This window comes from Halichoerus grypus, chromosome 6 (assembly GCF_964656455.1).
Source record: "Halichoerus grypus chromosome 6, mHalGry1.hap1.1, whole genome shotgun sequence".
Lineage (NCBI taxonomy): Eukaryota > Metazoa > Chordata > Mammalia > Carnivora > Phocidae > Halichoerus > Halichoerus grypus.
Window position 1 is genome coordinate 156803333 of NC_135717.1, and position 22366 is coordinate 156825698.

At 44.6% G+C, this 22366-nt stretch overlaps 1 protein-coding gene and 1 long non-coding RNA gene across 10 annotated transcripts in view; one reads left to right on the top strand and one right to left on the bottom strand.

The window, feature by feature from the left end:
• Positions 1 to 22366, bottom strand: part of ANKS1B (ankyrin repeat and sterile alpha motif domain containing 1B) — a 1091613-nt gene that overhangs the window by 13666 nt on the left and 1055581 nt on the right. For all 9 annotated transcript variants that reach the window (XM_078076455.1, XM_078076454.1, XM_078076453.1 and 6 more), the window contains one exon: positions 14357 to 14494. In XM_078076455.1, coding sequence (XP_077932581.1) covers positions 14357 to 14494 — 138 coding nt within the window. The remainder of the gene's footprint in view (positions 1 to 14356; positions 14495 to 22366) is intronic.
• Positions 1261 to 22216, top strand: LOC144382408 (uncharacterized). Its single transcript, XR_013449318.1, has 3 exons — positions 1261 to 1349; positions 16142 to 16209; positions 18015 to 22216. It is a non-coding gene; the product is annotated as an uncharacterized LOC144382408 (long non-coding RNA).

Genomic DNA, 22366 nt, shown 5'->3' on the forward strand with positions numbered 1-22366 from the left:
AAGACGGCAGATTCAGCAATTGTATAATGTTCAGCTTTTAGATACTAGAACAGTGGAGCTTAATGAGTGTGAATTCTTTATCATTAACCTAAAAACAAATTCCTGAAAGTGAGATTTACTTAAAGCTCCAGTGTCTTCAAATGAAAGTCGAAGATGCTCATTTGAGCAAGTGAGATTTTTCACATGACTATTATGGGAAGCCTAAAGGTTTTGAAGGGTACTGGGTTAGAAGCCCTGCTTTTTCATTTTTAATTAGTTCTTGGTGTTAGGAAACTGCTCAAATAAGACACTGAGACCAGACTGTGCCAAATGCCCTCTCCTGGTTTGGCTTGTGTTCTTGATGTCTTGCTTCTCGCTTTATTTTAGAATGCTTTACAGAGTTTTTTTTTCTTATGATTATGTAAAGAGTTGGACACGGTTACCTTTCCTATCTCTTATGTTGCCTTAATGTTTGAGGTATTGATTCTGGAAGCCAGGGAGGGCCCATGGGCATGAGGAGCAGCTGATTCTGATGGGGCTTCTAAATGCTGAGCGCTGTGTTACTGACATACCAGGGCCCCTGAGGGGAACGCTCATCAGGTGGGACCTGCTGACACATGTCTAGATGGGGAGGAAGATTCGTTTCTCTTGCCTCTCCTTAGTAACAGTCCCACTATTTAAATGGGAGGACAGTTACTGTGAGGGTAGCAGTCTCTACTAGGACGAGACCAAAAATTAATACCGCAGTATCAGAGAGGCTTAGGTGACAAGCCTTGCTACCTCCTTTGAGCCAGGCTTGCTGACCCCAGTGATGCTGGCTGGCATTGAAGAGCTAGAGATGCTGCTCAAAAACCTGAAGGCCCAATTACTCTCTGTTTTCAGTGTATTATTATCTCTGCAACTGTGGGGAGGTCAGTGCCTGAGACTGTGCCTGACACACCGTAGGCACTCGGTAAATGCATGCTGAATGAATGAGTGAATAGGCAAAGGACACACGAGAGAAATAGCACTACTACAGTTATACTATATAGAGCTATTACTGTAGGTAGCATAGCTACCTTTAAGTAAGGACTTCACAGGTGTTAGGAATTGAGTATGCCAAGCACTAGATTTATCTCATTTAAGTATTACCACAGTTATCTGCAAAATCTCTTTATCCTTATTTTATAGATGAGGACATTGAGGCTCAGAGAGACTAAGTAACTTACCTGACATCACAGAGCTAGAAAGTTACAGAGCTGTGATGTGAACCAGTATTTGTGACTCAAAGCCCATGTTCCTACCCCTACCCACATGTGGTAACTTGTCTCCAAGACGGCTGCCATCCATTCCACTGCCCTGTGTCCACGCCATGACCTTCTACGAAGAGGGTGAGTCTGTTTCTCCACCTCCTTGAATCTGGATTGGCTTTCCTGACTTTCCCAATTAGCAGAGTATTGCAGAAATGACATGCTGGGACCTCTGAGATTTGGTTGTGAGGAGTCTTGTAGCTTCCATCCAGGCCTCTTGAAACACTCTGAGGGAAGCCAGCCATGTGTAAACTTTTGACCACCCCAAGGTTACCATGCTACGCAAATGTCCAAGCTAGCCAAACGGCAGAGGCTGCCTGGAAAGAAACAGCAGTTGCAGTCATCCCAGGTACATAGCGAAGGAGTCATCCTGGACATTCAGTCTCTAGGAGACACCACACGGGGAGGACGCAAGACCCCAGAGAGATGGCCCTAGTAGAGCTGTCCCAACATCAGCAGCCATCTGAGCCACCTCAGCGGACGCCCCAGGTATTGCTGAGCAGAAAAGAGCAGAGCTGCCATATTCTGCCCAAATCCCTCACTCACAGAATCATAATGAAATGGATGTTCTGTGTCACTAAGTTTTGGAATGGCTTGTTAAGCAGCAACAGATAACTGGAACACCATTCAGTGCTGAAGAAGGCTGGCTGGCTCCTCGTTCAGGTAGCAGGAAGAGAACTGCCAGCCTCTGAACTGGGATGAACAGTATGTAGTCGTGGGGGTCACTCCTGGAACCACCCCACCCTCAGCCCTGGCTGTGGGGAAGCTAGATGCCTCCTGTGACCCATCCTGGTCACAGCATCACAGTAAGCACTAGGGTGTCCCTTCACACATATTAGCCCAAACCACGGAGCTGGAATGTCCTTCTAAGTTGGCACAACCATGTTCTCATCTCTAGTCACTACCTCCCTTAAGCATAAATTCAAACCCCTTTAGCTTTACATAAGTTCACTACGTTAACCTGGCCTGTCTCTGACCGTGGCTCTTTCTGCCCCTCCTGGCTTACTGGAAAATACCTGCCTTGGCTTTTCCAGCATGAGTCTCTTTCTAGAATCACATTTATTATGGCAATTGGTCTTGAGCATTTTCTACCTTACAAAGACCACCAATGAAAGCGGGTAGCCTGTGTGTGTATGCATGTTTGGTACAGGCGTGGGGGATGATGACTGGGGACAGCATGCTCTGAGCCTCATTTTTCTTAATTTAAAAATGGGGACGATAACATGCAGTAGTGACTTCACTGGATTGTTTCGAGAATCACTCATGATTACACTTAACCAATGACAATTTCAGCCAACATTACTTTCTGTGTGCCATGTACCATAGGACATGCTTCACATGGACTCTCTCATTGAATCCTAACAACAACAACCCTTGTAGGGGTTATAACAGTGGGGCTATTATTCCTATTTCACATGTGAGAGAATTCAGCTCAGAATGGTTAAATAACTTGGTCGTGAAGCCAGCACAGCAGAGCTAGGATTTGAATCCAGGTGTTGGTAGGCCCTGCTCTTGAACTTAGAACTATAGTTAAGATAAATGACTTCTGCAAACTGTTAAAAAAAAAAAAAAAAGCTTAAAAACATTAAATACAGAAGCTACTGGGTGGTAAGTGCATCTTGGCTGGGGTGAGGATACCTAAAGGTACACAATTTGCTTGGGTCTCAGCCTCCAGGCAAAGGGTGTCCTTCGTGATTTAACATGATCCATCATCACAAGGATTCTCAATCATTGGATGTGCCCCTTACATGATGAGGGATGCCAGGCAACACTCCCTTTCCAGCAGAGGCTCTTTAGGATGAAGGCAGGGAATCCCAAGTCAATGGGGACAACCGCCGCAGGGGGACCATCACCATCTCTAAAGCCCTTCCCTTCTCCCCTAGGGATTCTGTTCTGCGAATTAAGAATTGCTACATTAGAGGAATTTGCAGAGCCATCATATTTTAAGGAGAGATCTTAATAGTAATCAAGGGACACAAACTTGTTTTTCTTATGCAAACTGGAGATGTGTAGGCAAGCTTGCATTTACTATGAGCTCAAGGCAGTCAGGACTGCAGTTGACCACGTTGGCTACTTACTGAGCTACTTCCATGTGTCAGGCTGAGTCCCTAATGCCTGGCCGGTGCCTGGCCTATGGCAAGTGTCCAGGAAGTGCTCACTGAATGATGTGGGGGAGGGGAAGCTCTTGGAGAGACAAAGAAATGTCCCTCCTTGTCCTTCTGCCTCCTAGTCACTGAGGCTGTACCCAGCACATTCATCAGTTTGGTGTTAGAAAAACCGCAGCATAGATGTGGGCAATCTGTCCTCTAGGAAAAATTCTGGTCACTCAGGTATTAACTGATGTATCACTAGGATTCTTTTATGATTTTTTTTCCTGCTTTATACTTTCGTGTTTTATTTGAAAAATTAATACTTAGCATTTCCAAAACCTGGTAATGATCATTATAATAAAGGAAGAAGTGAATATGTTGAATCGTCAGCTTATAAAGGAAGAACCAGCTCATGAAACTTAGAAATGTTGAAGCACACTGTAGAGTAAATAAGCTCTTACCACAGGTACAGAACATAGGCAGGTGGAATCCACAATGACTATCCCAGTGATAGTAGCCCCAGGCTGCATCCCATCCCTCCTGTGAGGAGTTCGGAAACTCCTTCCAAACTTGTTGGAAACCTCCAAACAGTTCTTGACTTTGCTTGCCCCTGGGAGTCCACTGTGTCCTCCTGTGTCCATCCAGTCTGGGATTCTTTTTGGGGTGCCCTGTTCTGGGGGTGCCTTTTGATTCTGTCCTAGCAATCAGCTCTATCTGCATCCTGAAGACGCAGGCCACTGCTGGGCCTGGAGGGACAACTATGGAGGTGGCCCAGGATGGGACTGGAAACAAAAGCATTCTTTCATTTTTAGAATAAAAAAAAAACAAAACCAAGCATTTTTGATAAAATAGGGGCTTTAACATTTTTTAGGCTGAAGGGTTCAGTGGCATATTTGCAAGAATATTCATTATCATGTTTAAAATTTTTCATAAATAGAGGACTAATTAAGTATACTATATAGATTCACACAGTGCAGCCAATTAAAATGAAAACAGTCATTTTAAAAAACTGGTTAAAAGACTAAGTAAAAATATATGGATAAATACAAACATAGATGGTATCTGTCTATGTGCATAGAAAACAGGGATATATATTAAAATGTTACTAATGGTCATCACTGAGTGTTGAGATTGTGGATAATTTTTCTCTTTATCTTTCTTTGTATGTTTTGAACTTTATTCAAATGAAGATGAATAATTTTACAGTCATAAAAAATAAGCTTTTCCATTTTGATAATTAAAAACAAGAGGAAATATTCTAGCTCAAAAACAGCTTACTCTTTACCCATCACCTTGGGGTTCTAGGTGCCTTTTCATTCTTTGGCAGAGAGGGCTGGAAACGGTTCCAAGCAAAACCCAGGCCCTATTTGCAGGTGTCACTCTGGCTCGCCTCCATGTACCAGAGGGGCTGGCCATCCATTTGGCCAAGAATCTCTTTTAGGCTCTTCAGTTTTCACACTGGATGTCAATTCTAACATCTGCTCAGTTGAATTTTAGAATGCTTAGCTCCTTCTTTAACCTGGAGCCCCAAGACCTCTACCCTCAGTACAAAGAGTAGAACCTTCTGCTGTCCAATTTCTATCAAGCTCAGCTGAAAACTGTTGTGTGTGGACATAAGCTTACAGACATGCACTCAGCCCACTCTTGCAGCTGTGCTAGGCTTTATGCGGGCACCACGCTGGACCACCTGTGAATCTGAACCATATTCTGTTTTGTCTCACCGGGACGATAAAGCAGTGCTGGCAGCAACTACCACATGACACTGCTCACTCCATCCCAGGGACCTGCTAAGTGCCTGATGTAGATAATCTAACCCTCACAGCTACCTGATAAAGGGAGAACTGTCACCCCCAATTTTATGTGTGAGAAACTCAGGATTAGTGAGATTAACTTGGCCAAGTTCAAACTGCTAGTGAGGGGCAGAGCCAGGATTCAAACCCAGATCTGACCTCAGATGAGCCAGTATTTTGTGCCACTGGACTTCCTGCCTTACTGCTTTCATGAGTCTGCTGGTGTTCTACTTTCACTGAGGGCGTCTCGAAGGAAGCATCTTGTGTTTGGGAGATTCACTGCATGTTAGTAAGATACTATCGCACAATATTCTGTCATAGAGACCCAGGACAGAGTTCTTTCAGACTTCAGTCTCATTGAAGTTTCGTTTTCTGAGAGGATGGGTTCTACTCTTCTTTCAAAGAAGCATGTATCTCCCTATTTCCCTTGACCTCCAGGAAGCTCAGAGCCAAATTTGTAGCTCTGCTCTAATAACTACGTACAACTCTGTGGTCTGCATATCGACGTTAAAACTTTTCCCTTGGCGTTGATCTTCCTTTTAGTAGGTCTTTTCCCTAGTTCAGATCTGTGTGTACCTATATTTTCAGATCTAGCATACCTATTTATGGAGGTTGCCTTAAATCCTTTATGGAAAAAGGTATAAGTGGTATCCATTTCTTCACGTAAACATTTGTTTGAGAGCTTACTTTGTTTAACCTGTTACTGCCAAAATGGCTGATAAGGTACATCCGATGCGGCCTTCTCCTCACCTGCTGACCGTGACAATAAGTGAGCAAGCCTAGAGGGGACGGGGCACCATGGGGAGAGAGGGCCCTTTTGGCCCAGGCTGGGAAGCTGCTGTTTCCAAGTAGACCATTCTGACCTACCTACTGGCACTTTCCATTAGCATTAAAAAACCACCACATTTCAGTAACTGCCATTGAAGGAACATGTTAGTTCCATAGCCCCAGAAAACTACAGGCCCTCATTTGGCTCTTTGGCCTCTGGGGGTCAGCAGAGGCCACCCACACCTGAAGAGGATGCAAACACAGGCATTCAAGGGATGGGCTGTGTGTGTGCCTGCAAACCCTGGACGGAGCGTAAGAGCCAAGGGCACTCTGAGGAGCCTCAGGTTTGCTACACCAGCATTGCTGAATCACGACCATGCCTAGATCACCTGCATGGGCCAGCTCTGCCATGGGCTACCTACCTATGGAAGCCGTCACTGGCACTGAGATGGCACTGGGGATGGGGACTGGTCCAGGTGACCCTGAGGTCCCTTTCTACCCTGGGAGATCCAGGATTGTATGGTTAGAAGCTGATGTGTCTTACCTAGCCAACTGTGGATTCAGTCTAGAGATGTACGTATAGTTGACACCATGTTAAATCGCAGCATATCGTGCAAAAGCCAGACTGCAGGGCTCGACAATCTACCAGCCAGTGCTTAGAGATGCAGTGACCAAGGGGCTGGCCTTCATCTGAGAGGATGTCCTCATGGCAGCAGTCACCCCAGAAATGATTCCAAATGGCCAAGTCTTTTGTCTATTATAAAATGGGTTTTGCTTTTGGCAAAACACCTTTTCCCATCTCTCACCTCTGGCTGGTGAGTTACCGCTCATCCTTGAAGATTCACCTGGGGCATTCTATCTTCTAGGAGTCCTCTCTTAGTCCCCTTTCCTGACCCCAGGTTAAGCCAGGTGGCCCTCCTCAGGCAGCCCTGCAGCACCTTGACACGGCTCAACTTACTGCGTGGTATTTACTAGTGTTTTCTCTTCATAGGGTCAACCTTCTCAGTTGATGGAGCTCCTTGAGGGCTCTAGTTTCATCTGACTTTGTGTCTTTAGGGCTTAGGGTACATTAGGTGCTCAACAAATGTTTGCTGGAAGAACTGAAAAAAGGAAGCTGCCTGGTAGGTCCCTAAGATCAGAGGACTTGCACTTAAGGATTAGATAAGGGTGAATACGGATGGCCAGAGCCAATTCTTGCCATCTCTCTTCTCTGCCGCAGGTAGAGCTGGGTGCACGGATGCCCCAGAAGTGCAGGCAATACCACGGGGCCTGAAGACAAAGGAAAGTGGTTTTCAATCTGGGTCCTCAGTGGGGTCTCCAGAAAGAAGCCACATTTCTCTTTTGGCTGTATTTTGCTTGTACTTCTTGTTTTTTAAGGCCTCGGGTAAGCTTCATCTACAAGTTGCTTCACCCACGTCTTGAGGCAAAAATAACTCGGAGAATATTCTGGGCATATTCACAGAATTCATTGACATCTCCTTAACTCTACCTATAGTTAGTTCTCTCAAGTACAAGTCAGAAATTAATCTTGATAGATTATATTTGTAGAAATAAATACTGCCCATCACAGGTCTTATATTAGGCATCTGGTCCACGGCTGACATGTCGACTGGTCAATGTGCCGATAGCCTCTTTAGGTAGGGCTGATTTCAGCTCGCTAAAAGAATCATGAAATTAATATTTTCCCCTAACTATAACAGGGGTACATGTAGACAATTCTGAAAATATATAAAGAAAATAGAAAACCACCTGTAAAATTCTATTGCTGGAATAGAGCCAATACTGCATTTTGGCTTATTTTCTTTTTACATTCATATATATACACAAATACTTTGATATGAATATTTAGGTATGTGAATTTAAAACAAAATCATACTTGATGTGTGGTTTCATAACTTGCTTTTTCATGCAACATTAAATCATGAATGGCTTTTTCCTGCTGCTAAATGTTCTTCAAAAACCAGATTTTTAAAGGTGGCAGAGCATTCCACCATTACCTGCTAAAGTTTAACTTCATGCCTCACCCTGAGTACATGAGTGTGCACTGGCTTAGCAAAGGCCTAACAAGGAGGTTGGTCCCTCCTCCCTAAGTCAGGACTTGCTTTCTTGTAGCATTCCAGGTCCACTATGGAGATCATGTACCCGTGCCCCATGGTCACCTGTCCACATGGAACCACAGACCCAGTTGCCTGGATAGCAGGCCTCGGGCAGCCATGCTGGAGGACTGGCTTGCCAGGGCAGAAGGGAAACACAGCTGGTCTTTTCCCTGTTACTTGGCAGGGATTTGGAGAAAGGGTGTCAAAAGAGAGATTTGCTAGGTTTCAACCTCTCCCCACTCTTCAAAAGTCAAAGCTCCTAGTGGAAGCTACAGTACCCCTGTCACTAACTTGTTACGCCTTTGAAAAGGGGCACTTACCAAATTCAAAACCCTTTTTACTTTAAACCTTCTCATTGAAAATCTTTCTCAAATGAAAAAGTCCATTTCCTTGGCCTAATAAACACAGTAAATACAAATGACTTTTTCCTTGCTTATCGCAGATGTGCATCTAATGCCCTGAGCTCGCCATTGCAAAGTGAATTAATGAGTTGTCACGCCTCCAAACTTATCACATGCTCACACAAACTAAGTGTTCAGCTTCCAGCCGAAGCAGGGAGCACGCCTCCTCTGGGAGCAGCCCCAGCCCTGCTAGGTGCTGGCTCAGCTCCAGGATAGCATGGGTGATTTTATTGCAACTATTTGTTATGTCCTTACTTCTTCTACCGAACTGAGAGCTCCTGGAGAGCAGGGACCTGTGCCTGAGTCATAGTAGGCACTCAATAAATGTATTTAAATGGCCTTTGACTTTTTCCCTCCAAGTGTGGAATGTTGCTGCAGCAAACACATGCTGTATACGAAAACCTGGGACATAAATCCTCACACAGGTTCTGAGGACAAGAAAGAATACAACCACCACAACTATTGAACAACTGCTACTACCCATCTCCTGTCCTCAGCAGCTGAGAATGACTGAACACCCTGGGCTGGAAATGGACACACAGTATCTCGTTTAATTCTCAGAATAGCTGTAGGTGCTGGGTACTGTTGTTCATCTCTGTTTTACAGATGAGGAAACTGAGGATTAGTTCTTGGCCAAACTATAAAGCTAAGAGGTGTTGACCTGATTCTAAAGGCCACACCTCTAAACATGACATGTGATTTTTAGTCATTCGGAAAGAGGCTATATTATATGAACACATGTATAAATGCTGCCAGGCAATCTGTGAAAAAAAAAATAGGCCAGAATGCCCTTTGTTTTAATTTCACAAAAACTGGGATTGAGTTAAGGCACTAATAACATCCATCCCTCCCTCACCCACAAAAAATAGGGATGAGAGGAAAAAAAAAAAAGAGTAATATTCCTTGAATATCCACCCACCTTTGACTTTGTGACTCGGTTAATTCTCAATGATTTATGCCAGTGGAGTTGAAAGATATAGATAAATGCACCCTGACAGTGTTAATTTATTCCTGTTTTCGGTGAGGGAACAGGTGGTGGTGTGTAAGAACTGCTGGGCTGCCAATGCTGCTTTTTTTTTTATTCAATTAGAGCCCCTCGCTGCTCTTGGGAGCAGGATCCTTCCTGACACTGACTTGCTGAGGCGTTTCAGGGGCCAGGGAACGGCTTGGGTTTTGCTGCAGGGTGTTATTACACATGGCAGACAGGCCAGGGGAAGTGACACAGGTCCGTCCTCCGGGCTCTATGCACTTTAACATTTTCTTCCATGGCCATGCCCTTTCACAGTCTCGGAATCAAAGAGATCAAGGGCCACTTTCAGGTGGAGGAAATGAGAAGGAGAACGAAAGCTACCACCCAGCTGCACGTACAGTATTAATTTAGTTGTCAGAGGCCGGCTAGCGTCAACAAGAATAGCAACCGTTTTCTGCACTAAGTTCCCACTTTGTCGGACAACCTTGGCAGCATCGGTCATAAATACTTCTCGTCAGGGACTTCGAGCTACCCTGCATATATATTCTCAGTTTGCACATGGGCACGACGGGTGAAGGGGGTCAAAAGGCACAAACTTGCAGTTACAAGTTCTGGGGATGTCATGCATGGCACGGTGACTACAGTTCATAATACCATACTGTGTATTTGAAAGTTGCTGAGAGAGTAGATCTTAAAGTTCCCATCACGAGGGAAAAAAACCGTTTTAACTGTGAGGTTGATGGATATTAACTAAAGCTGTTGTAGTGACCACGTCACAATATATACATAAATCATTATGTCGTGTACCTAAAACGAATACAATGTCATCTGCTAATTATATCTCACTAAAACTGGAAAAAAAAAAAAAGGAGGGGGGGCTCAGGAATTTTAAATTCATTAAACAGATGAGAAAACCGAGAAAGACACTCGTAGCAGAGGCAAAGTCAGAAGATGGCGTAGGTCTCAGTGGTCAGGACAGTGTGGTTGACTCCACTGTTCTTTTCCGTCTCTGCTTTGGCTTGCTGGGACATCCTGATGGCAGAGTACTATCAGCTGCTGTCACACAGGCCGCCAAACATGTCTGCCTGCATTTCGTCATTTCTGCTTCTCCAGTTTAGTTCCTTTCATGGCCCACATTCAGCCAAGAAAGCACAGGAAAGAGGGAGCTTCGTCTCCCACATCCACCACCCACCAGCAGCATGACTTCAACATTCCCTGCATATTCCTGAGCCCGTCTGAGCCATACCACGTGCTGCACACTGAAGATTACAGAATTTGGGAGTTGCACATAAGAGAAAAATGAGCATGGTTAAAAATATCAAAGACTGCAAACATATTCTTTAAAGAGAAATGAGAATTAGCAAAGGTCTAGCAACAGTCATGGCTTTTAATGCTATTTAAAAAAAAATTCATACTTTAAAACTACTGAATGAGGTCCTTTCTAGATTTTTGCAATAAATCTGATAGTCCCACAGAGCATGCATTAAAATCTCTCTGACCTATCTCATTCTATTAGAAATCTAGATTGAGTGAACAGTATATAGAAGATGACAGTTTCCAAGTTACCTTGGTTATATCTGTTTCTTACTCATAGTGTCCTTCTAAGGATGATCACTGCAGCTTTGAAATCTGGTGGCCACTGAAACACTCATCCCCCCCTTCCCCCCGCCTTGGCAATTCTAGCTGCATGATCGTCCCCTTCGGCCACCTGAGATCATGACACATCCTTCTTTTCTACCCAGTCCTGCTGTTCCCTCTTCCCTAAGTTTTCACTGCCTGGAAGGTGGGGTTTGGGAAGCCTTCTGTTCTGCAGTGGATGAGATGTGTTCTTGCTGTCATGACAGCAAGAGTCTAGAATGCAAGGAGGTCAGGTGCTTGCCAGTAGGTACATACTAGCTTTTTTCATGGGAACCTGCCCCCTAATTCTGCTTTTGCTCTAGTCTTTTTTTCATCTACCTGTCATCTAAAACTGAAACTATCACAAGCTGAATTTAGCATAGATCCTAAGTAATGGAAACAGGCTTAGAGATCCTAAAGTATAACATTTCCTAAAGTATATTCTGTAGAATGCCACCCCTGCAAGGTGCTCTCCGAAAAGGGCTCAACAGCCAGACGAACTTGGGAGACATGGCGCACTCCACCCCCTCTCGGCAACTGAGCATATTAAAGGCTCAGCAATGTCCCTTAGTAAGTGAACTGTGTTAAACTCACATGGTAGATTTGTGGGGGGACTTGGGCCTCCCTTCCCAGACCACAGGATTTCTATGGGAAAATACTCTGAATTTCAAACCTCTCTCTCCATAACCTGGAAGTGTTCTAGACATCATTGACTTTTCTCAATGATAGTAGATATTCATAAAAACGTTTTTTTGAACTGTAAAAGCTTTACAGGGTCAAAGCAGCAATAACTTTGCAATAAAAAATGTATATGTATGCATACAGATCAGCTAAAAGATAAAATGTATACTTAAGGCATTCTTATTTCTTCTTTCCTTTTTTTTTTTTTTACCATTTGGGCAGCCTAGGAGAATGACTCATATCAAAAAAATTTTAAGGCTTCAAGACTGGACTGAATCTTGAACTGTCCTATATAAAGATACTAAATTCATGCTCAAAAAGGCTGTGTGTGTGTGTGTGTGTGAGTGTAAGCAAAGCTTGTTGCATCTCGAAATTGCTCAAAGGCCCAGGTCAAGGCGGGTGGCCTTTGTTACTATTTTTGAAGTTAGACACACCGTGTTCACCTAGAGAGGATTAAAATGGTGGATTTGTGGTATATGATGAAAATCCTCTGGAGCTTATACCAGGCCTGTGAAGGTCTACAGTAAATCAAACATCTGGGTGAAAAGATAAAAGATGAGGCAATTCTCTACACGCTTCCAAATGTATCAGGGACATCATGTTGATCCTAAAACTAAACAGTTGACTATTTCCACCCCCCACATTTTGCCTCAGTATTCTGCCATCACACACACACTGCTCAAAACTCAAGGGGGCCGATGGCCCACAGGAATCATTTTTAGTTTGAATACAGGACAATGTTTGGGGTACGATCATAAAGGCCAATTATATATTACTTTAAAAACCAATTTAGAAAGAAAGGCTGCAGTAGTCAGTGAAAGGCTGGAATTCATCCTGAAGGCGATCACAATATTAATGCTGACATTCAGTGCAAACATGGTACGGAGGCAATATACCATTCTAAGGCCTGCAGAGTCAGTATTTTCTTTCTCTTGTTTCTATTTTATTTATTTATTGCTTCTATTTTTTTTTTTTCAGTTCTTTTACAAGAGCAGTGGGAAAACTCGGGATCATAAACACATTTGTGGTGGATCTATTTTATGTCTTTTAGCAGGAAGGGGACCGGGCTGTCAACTGTGATGTCGGTAGGCAAGGAGAGGGAAGAGGTGGGGAAGGAGCTAACATGGAGCACCTGTTACTGGTGAGGCATTCTCCATATGTCCCTTCATTGTCAATCCTGGTGAAGACCCGTGAGGCACACATCCCGTACCTGGTTTATAGACCAAGGAAGTCAAGACTCGGAGAAGTCCTGCAACTTGTGTAGGACCAGGGCGCAGGAAGCAGAGCTGGGGTGCTCACTCTCATCTGCCTGTTCTCTCTCTAACACTAATCCAACTGCCTCAGTGCAAGGTGCTTCGTGCAAACCAAAATGCGCGTGGAGAGAATGGAATTTTGCTGTTTACAGAAACAACGGCATTTCACAAGAATGGTGAGTTATGTGTAAGGCACCAGAAACCTAATGCTGAAATGCCTTTAATCAGCACCATCGATCTCATGCAATCAGACACAACCAGATATTTGGAGCAGCCTTCGAGGGCTTTGCTTTGTAGTTCTTACTGTTACCACATACCACTTTTATATTATTTTCCACATACCTCCCAAAATAGAAGGGATTTTTTTAAAGGCACATGAATGTTCTTTCCTGCTTTCATTCTCCAAAAACTGAAAGAGATGAGCCACCTGTCGCATGATGCAAATGCTCTGGGCATGAGCCTAATGTACCGTAGAATGGTGTGTACTTTGGACTCTGGGAGTCTCTGGTCCTTGGGTGTTAGCCAGAGCTGACAAAGATGCTCCAAGAAGTTTCGCCCATGACACTGAACTGGGGGCTGCCCTTCCAAGAATACATTATATTGCACTTACTGTGTAATTCTTTAAATATGTATATTTCAAACACACTGGACAGAGCAGTACTGTCAAATTAAAGGGACATTTTAATAATTCTTCTGATTACAAATTATTTCATGGTTGCAGCCGTATCTGTTCTGCTTCAAATACAGAATGCCCAAGGTACTGTATTAGAGATATCCTCAAGAATTTGTACCACATTGAGGGTATCTATGTATCTATCTTCAAGGAACACTTGTTCTCTAGAATTGCTTTCATTTCTCAAGTCTGTAATAAAGGGCTAATATTTAGACTAATGACAGGACCATAAGTGGTATAATACCATAAGTATGTCATTGTAAGACTAACTTCTGAAGAAGCAAATAGATCAAACCTTGGTGTTCCCAATTATTACTTGTAGGTGTCTAATTTGTTTGACTACTTTTCAATACAGAAGACCACAAATAACGTATGAGGCACTGAAATTATTTTTCTTCCCAACAAACCTAGACGACTATGCCCTACTATTTAGAAGTGGCCACCAGAGAAACCAACAGGCATTACCATACTTTGGTACCAAAGAAAGAAAGGGATTTGTCAAATCTGAAAAGTGAAGTTAGTAGTTGAGCAACAGCAGTTTGGATACCAAGCGGAAGCGGAGTTCGAAATTTAATGGATGAGTGACAATATAGGAAAAGCTCAGAAAAACAGAGTCTGCAAAATATCCTACACATGAGGCATACCTTAACACTTGATAAACAAGCCAAGCATCTTAACTGCAAGTTGAGTTTCAACAAACTGCAGGTACGTTTGGGGAAATACTTTATCTGTCCAAAGACAGTACTCACCACATCAAAGGCAGTAAACACGTGACAGTAGTGGTGATTGGACTTCAAATCTTTTGTGATATAAGCAAATGTTGAGAGGTCTTCTGGGTCCTGGGCAGCACAGGAGATATTACGAATTTCATGCTCAGCAATTATGTTCTGGAATAAATGAAATAAGTGACAATTGTTTTCCTTTGCAAACCAGCATATTTTAGAATCAAGGCAAATGACTTGGGAATCAGCTGCCTTCCCCTCTTTCTAGAATGTTCTAGACCAGCAACATTCAGAGTGAACGATCTGTGGGCAAATGTGCACCAGGTCTGGAAGGAATTTTTCATTTAATTAAAAACAACCTAATGTTGTCATATCCTGCAGCAGTGGTTCTCACCAGGTGCTGTGAGCAGAAGGACTCCGGGTGGCAGACACGCTTTTTAAAAACATAGTAGTTACTAAGCATTTTATGGTTTTCATTCCCCATATACACCTATAGATAGGCAGTGCTGCCTCCTGCTAATTCTGTCTGGAAAGCATCACCTGCCACATTCTGCATGCTGGGAGAAACTGTCCCAAGAAGCTCTCTAAACCCTTCCCCATCCTGCTGCTCACTTCTGTGCTCCCCCCAACCCCCCATTGCCCTGGATCAAAGGCAAGTATAGAAGGAAGTGGGCAGGTTGAAGCATCAAGGCGCTCTCTCTTTAAAACATTTTTTAAAGGATAGTTGACATTTAATGTTACATTAGTTTCAGGTGTACAGTACAGTGGTTCACCTTCTCTGTATGTTCTGCTGTGCTCCCCACAAGCGTAGCTGCCGTCTGTCACCATACGACGCTGTTACAGTGTCACTGACTGCATTCCCTGTGCTGCGCCTGGTATTCCCATGACCTACTCGTTCCATAACTGGAAGCCTGTATCTCCCACTCCCCTTCGCCTGTTTTGTCCATCCTCCCATCCCCTTCCTCTGGTAACCCTCAGTTTGTTCTATTTATAGGTCTGATTCTGCTTTTTGTTTATGCATTTATTTTTTAAGTTCCATATGAGTGAAATCCTATGGTATTTGTCCTTTTTGATCTTACTTCACTTAGCATATACCCTCTAGGTCCATCTGTGTTGTTGCAAATGACAAGATCTCATCCTTTTTATGGCTGTGTAACAACATTCCATTGTAGAGGGAGGGTGTGTGTGTGTGTGTGTGTGTGTGTGTACACACATCTTCCTTATCCATTCATCTACTGATGGATGCTTAGGTTGCTTCCATATCTTGGCTATTGTAAATAATGCTGCAGTAAACATAGGGGTACATATATCCCTTTGAATTAGTGTTTTTGTTTTCTTTGGCTAAATACCCAGTAGTGGAATTAGTGGATCATATGGTAGTTCTACTTTTTAATTTTCTGAGGAACCTCCATACTGTTTTGCACCGGTTTGCCTCCTCACCAACAGTTCAAGGTGCTCCCTCTCAAAGCTCTCTCTGTGGAGGCTGAGGTGTAGAGGTGGTATGAGGGAGAAAACCACTCTGCATTATTCAGGTCCTGGATGCCTGGCTTGATGCGGGCCCCGTGGATGACAACACCTTACTAGCTACACCCACCGTGTAGAATTATGAGTGGGTGCTGTGGTTATCGTTATCATCTTACAGGTGGGGAAAATGGTGCTCAGTGTAAGGGCTTTCTGCAGGGCAGGTGGCAGAGCCAGGACTAAAATGCAAGGCTGTCAGACTCTGGAGCTCAGGCTCCTTCATACACTGCAGGGCCCTCATCCCCACCTCCCTCTCACTGGTTTAACATAATTTCATTTTTTTCTCTCTAGCATTTCTTCATGCCATCTCACTGCCAGCCCCCTCATCCCAGTGTGCCTCTAAGAGTAACTGGTGGGAGGTAAGTGAAGAAAGGTTTAAGTACCATGATTCTGAAGCACAAAATAACCAAGGAGCATCGTGTTGGCTGCAAACCCTGCTAGAAATTTCTTTTGATACACAGATGTTTTTAAAAAGAAAAAAAAATTCACATAATTGTGCAATCGTTTTTTATCTTAGAGGATCCCATTTATGTTTTTTTTGCAGTTGTCAGAGATCTAAAACCTTCAGTATGTTAGTTATGCTAATTACTTTTTAATTGCATAGTCTTAAATAACCTGTTGGCCATAAAATGTTCCATGTATGCCCATCAATGCCTAAAAATGCTTACAAAATGTCCTTCCCTGCCAGCACCCCAGCAAGTACTTCATGTCCCTTGCTCTACTGAGCTGTGTGGTTGGGAAGCAATTACAGAATTAACACATAAAAGAAAATTAAATTAAGACATTCTTCACTGTGGCCCTGTATTTTGACATGACATGCAGCACACTGTCAAAAATAACTCAGTTTGAAACTGGAATCCCATAAACAAATAACATTCTATTGCAAGATGCAGTTTCGAAATAGAAGGTCATGATCTTCTTCTGGCATTCAGATAGCATTTCTTCAAGTAGAAAACTAAATTAGGAACGAGTGAGTCTTAAAATGAACTTAAGAATCTACGGTCTTCACAGGGATGATGTTAGCAAGTGCTGAGAGCCTCCGCCGTCATGTTAATTGGGAGCTGCCATTACCTCTGGGAGTGTGGCTTTGGTGTCACATATCCAAGATCCACTGTTATCAGAAATAGAGCATTGGCTCCAATTTTTTTTTTTTTAACTAAATTGGCAATTTTGTGTTCCTGAGATCTTTTACTAGCATACAGTAGATTGGAAGATCAACTTCTTGGGAAAGTATTGCAGTGGAAAATGCCCTGTGATTTTTATTGCACTGAATTCCCTGAGTCTTGCCAATTCACAAGATGCCACTTCTCAGCGATCTTCAATGGCATGTGACAGCATCATGGCCCCGGGCAAAACTATAAAGTAGGCAAAGTATATCTTTGGAGATCTCTCTTTATTATGGACTGCATGTCTGTGTCCTCCCCATTTTCATATCTTGAAATCTTAGGAAGCCCGAAATCCTAAGCCCTGATGTGATAGTATTTGGAGGTGAGGCCTTTGGGAGGTGATCAGGTCCTGAGTGTGGGGCCCTCATGATGGAATTAGTGCTCTTACAAGAGAAGGGAGACCTAGGAAGCTCTCACAGCAGGAAGATGCCATCTATGAGCCCGGGAATGGGCTCTCATCAGACACTGAATCTGTTGGTGACTTGATCTTGGACTTCCCAGCCTCCAGAACTGTGAGAAATAAATGCTTATTATTTAAGCCACCCAGTCTGGTAATTTGTTGTGAGTAGCCCAAAACGGACTAAGACATTCTTCCTGTCTTTCTTGCCCTTCCCCCAATTTTCTGGAACCTCCCACTTCTCTATTCCCCAGGAGCCCAGGGCTGTCTTTTAGCTGCTCACCAAGGCCTGCCCTCCTCTGTGTTGCTCCACGTTTCCGAATCCGCCTCCTCTCCCACTATTGAAACTTGTATTCCTCTGTCGCCTGGTCTAGAGGGAAGGAAGGCTAACAAATATACTCTATATTAAGAATAAATGATGTTTAATCATCCTGACTGGCACTTTAAAAATATGCTGTTAAGTGAATTCATATTGATAGCTTATGTAGGGAGGTATTTTTGAACAGAGCTTCCTGATCTCTCCGTGGGGCTGGAATGTGGTGAAGCCCCGAGGTCGCACTATTGAAACGCTGCCATCACTCCGCACTGTCTATCTTTACAGAACAGTGAGGCCAGCTCTCCATGCGGAAGGTGCACCCGAGACCAAGGACACTACGGCTGGAGACCGGACGGTTGGTTTCCTCCTTGGAGAAGATGTCAAGGAGGGACGCATTCTTTCTACCCCCTGCCACACATCAGTTAGTGGCTCCTCCATAAATTAACTGTGGATGTCAACATAAGGTGCCGGTGATGCATCTCCGTTTAAAATGGACCCCCGTTCTGTTGCTCAGCCTCCACATCTAAGCATGTTCTAAGGAGACTAGAGCTTTTTAAAGGCTCAAAAAGAAGAGTGAGGAGGGACTCACGCTGCCCCTTCTTTGGGATAGAAAGTTTGGCAGCTCGGTACTCTGCAATAGGGAGAGACTGTTTTTTCTTGTCTGTTGCCTTTCATCATGTTGAGAAACAGCTAAACAGGTGCCTGGCTGGTGGTGCAAAACAGAAGTGTTTGGTCCGGCCAGTTAATAGAGAGGTTCTCAGAAGGGTGTGTGATGAGAAGTGATGGGGCCTAGGAGTCAGCCTCTCCCCGTTTCCCTCACTCCTGGCTCCGACAGGCAGGGCCCTTCTCCTGAGTCTCCTCCTCAGGCCGGACCTTCTCTGGGAGAGTGCAGTGCCCCTTCAGAGAAAGTGTCCGAAACAGAGGCAACAGCCCCAGCTGAGGGCTGCCAGGAGGTGACCCGTAGAGAGGCTGATGCAGATGAGAACAGCATACATGCTTAATGGGCTCTTAATTTGACTCTGAGCTTTTTGGAAGGAGAAGTATGTGCTATTAAAAAAAACAAAAAACAAAAAACACTTGTTTAAGCAAATGTTCTGAATTATTTTGTGCTTAAAAAAACAGCATAAGCCCTGTTTGAAGTTGGCATTCAAAAAGCAAACAAACAAAAACCAAACCCCAGCACTGCACTGTTCCTAATTTAGCTGGATGGGAAGACAGAGGAGGGCGTCAGGGCGGGAAGGTAAAACGCAACCTACTCTCAGCCAAGCACTGGGTGTGGGGACTGTGTCACCTCTTGCAAGACCCCGCTGGTCTGAAGACAGGGCCGTAACCAAACTGTCAGAGACCTCTGGGCCGAATGCCTCACTAGAGTTCTCTCTGGGCTGTGGATCTACAGAAAGGTGATGTGCTTTATCGACAACATTTTAGGAGCAGGTCTATTCCAAGTTCCATTTTTAATTCAAGACTATTTTCGGCTCTCCCTTCTTAAATCAGGATTAGTGGTTCGATTTGTTTCCTAAGTTTGTGGGCGAGAGGTTTACAAGTTTCTATCCAGGCACCTAACCCTTCCCCATGGAGCAGCTGAAGTTCCATATTCACAGAGGGAAAGGAAAGCAGTGCTTTGCCGGAGGGCTCATCCTCCCCGGGCTAGCGGGGGCCAGAGAAATGTTAGAGCAGCACCCTGCCTGCTAACCGGTGGCACTGGCCATGGAGGGACAGCAGATGAGTTAGGTTAGGGGCTGGGGAGGGCAGGTCAAGGTTCAGCCCGTCCCCGCGACCAGCTGGCTGCGGGACTGCAGGGCAGTCACTTAGCAGAGGCCGGAGGCCTTCTGTTTCTGCGCCCCCTCCACGCCCTGCGGGCCGAACAAGCTCCTCCAGCTCTCCAGCTGGAGAGCGAGCAAGCCACGCAGTGGCTGGGAGAGGGCTGCTGAGGAGGAAAGCGCAGTGGAAGCATCAGATACGGATACGAAGGTGTGACTTTTGGCTGGGCCTCATCACAGGCTTAGTGGCCTCGAGCACCTCACCTTGTGAGGTCTTCAAATAAGTGTCCGCCTCACAAGTCCTTCCCGCAGAAGCGGCCCACCAAGACAGCACCTCCCAGGGGAGAGGTCCGCGGGGCAAACCGAAATCAGGGCTCTGGAGGTTACCTCTGTGCTCCTCTCCCGGGGGGCGAGCACCAATCCGGGGTCGGCATTTGCTACAGAACCAGGCGGCCCGTGAAGGTGCACGGCGGACACTGCGGGGGCCTAGCCGTCTGACGCAGCTCCCCTCCCAACAGGGCCTGAGAACGGCCCTTCAACAGTGCCTCCTCGAGGCCTTTCGGAACCAGTCCTTCAGCCCTGGCTGGTGGTGGTGCTTCTCAGCCTTCTGCCGTCAAACCCCACCAGTGCGGCCCGACACTCTTTCTTCTACTGCTCTAATCCAGTCTCTGCCTTGGCTTCTCACACACTGACGGCCAGACTGTGGCCCTGAGTCACCCACGCCCTCCCTATGCACTGTTTGATCGGGCTAGATCGGCCACATTGCAGGACACTGGGATGGGGACACTGTACACTTGTCGGTGTGGAAGTCAATGTCCCCAGATTCCTGAAAAAGCCGCCAGGCACATGTTGTCAGAGGAGGGTGGCTTTCCACCACCGGCACAGGCACTTTGCCTTTGCTCTAGATTCTGAAAATTCGCTGAGGACCACACTCCAAGAACTTGAAAGATATGCTGTCCTTCTTTAGTGTTTTTATTCACACAGGATTACCTTTGTGTATTGTTCAGTGCTCATACTTCCATAGAACAGTCATGGGTGAGCAGGCATTCATGGATAACTCATCTAATTATTGGCGACTGAAGCAGAAGTGTCTCCTCAAGGTATGGGAGGATCAGGTTCTACAGCCCTTGATGTGTCTGTAAGCCAAATGCAAAGGACGGACAGAGCTCTCTCATTCCTCTGATCGTGGAGAGTGGATTTGAGAGGATGCTAATAATACAGACGCATCCAGTCACACCACCAGCTTCGCAGAATGACAGCCTTAAGACTCTGGGAACTTTTCAGGGCAAATACCACTTGTTTAGAAATTGTCAGAATCCAAGACTGCTGAGGTTGTTAATCTAAGGGAGTGTCAAACTCTTCTACTAGAAATATATTGCTATTCATGGTTTTCAAATGCAAATGGATACAGAGTTGCTCCGGGTTAGGGAAAACACCCAAATGCCAAAGCCTTTCTCGAACCTTAGAAAACAGTGACAGCTATGGTGCTGTCGATGAGAGTTCCATTAGGTTCTGAAACTTTAAAAACCAACTGACTATAATTTAAGGATAAAGAAAAGTTTGTGCACCAGTAACTAAAAGTTGCTTCCAACTATAAAAAAGCAAATCAATCGGGATTTTTCTGATGAGAATCTCCACAGTTGTAATCCCACAACAGTAACGGTCAATACCATATTGCTGGCTTGAAACGATCTTTTCACATAAGGCATCTGACTGTGTGCTTTGGAGATCATCAGGCTGCATAATCGTGCAGGGTTATAAGCTTTCTGCTCGGGTTTCAGAACTGTTTCTAAAACTGGGAGGTTGTTCTCCTAAGTAGATCCAGGGAGCCTGGGCTTGTCTGACTGCTCTTACAGCAATCTTCTTTGTTCTACTAGACAAATCAGGAAACCTCTGAATTGGTTGATTCAGATGCTCAGGGTCATTATAGCCTCCCAAGAGTCACTGCTCATGGGACTCCCCCCTGGTCTCTAAATCTGGTTGCCCCGGCCCTAAGTTACTACTGTTTAGTTCACCTGTTTCATGACTTTGATGCCCTTTTTCCAAAATGGAGTACAAGTAGGGGAACCGGGTAGGGGGTCCAGAAAATAAATGGTATTCACCAATGGGGATCTTTCTACAGTTTATCAGTTGGGAGGATATAGGAATAAAACACATGGACATCTGGGGGTTCTGTGAGGAGGAGCCGGTCAGGTTTGGTTGTTTATGGAGAGTGACTAGTGGTCACACCCAAGTGTTCTAGTCTCGCCCTGGCGCTCGATCATCTTCATCAGGAAAGGAACTCTAGAACACTTAAGTAAAATGCAACCCGGTCATTCCCACTTGACCTCCAAGCTCACGAACTGTTTCCACTGTGAGTACAAAGTCACAGCGGAGTCATAGCGTGGCTTGAGCCTCTTTTCTGATTGTGCCTCTTAAGAAAACAATACAGTTGAAATCTTCTCCTCCATCTCAACAGCTGAGAATAAACGCAATTATAAAATATGAAAGTCAGAGAATGTGTTCCTTGCGTCGGGTGTTCACTACGTGTATCCAAAGAAAGGACGTATGTATCTCTAGAGAAATGGGAAGACAAATGTCCTAGTCCTTTGGCCAGTAACATTTTCCTCTGACAGAGGAACGATGACATTGCTGCATTTTCATTACATATGTGACTTTTTTTTTTTTTTCCTGTTGTAATGTTCTCCAGATCCAAAGGGAAATGCCAGGTACTAAGTGGCCACAGTCTATTAGAGAAGGCACCACAGAAAAAGCAAAACATGTGTAGGAATCCTAGATGAAACCCCCAGATGCGATGTGCCCTTCTGTGTATGAGTGAGAGAGAGAAAGAGAGAGAGAGAGTGTGTGTGTGCGCGCACACAACCTACAGTTGTGTTC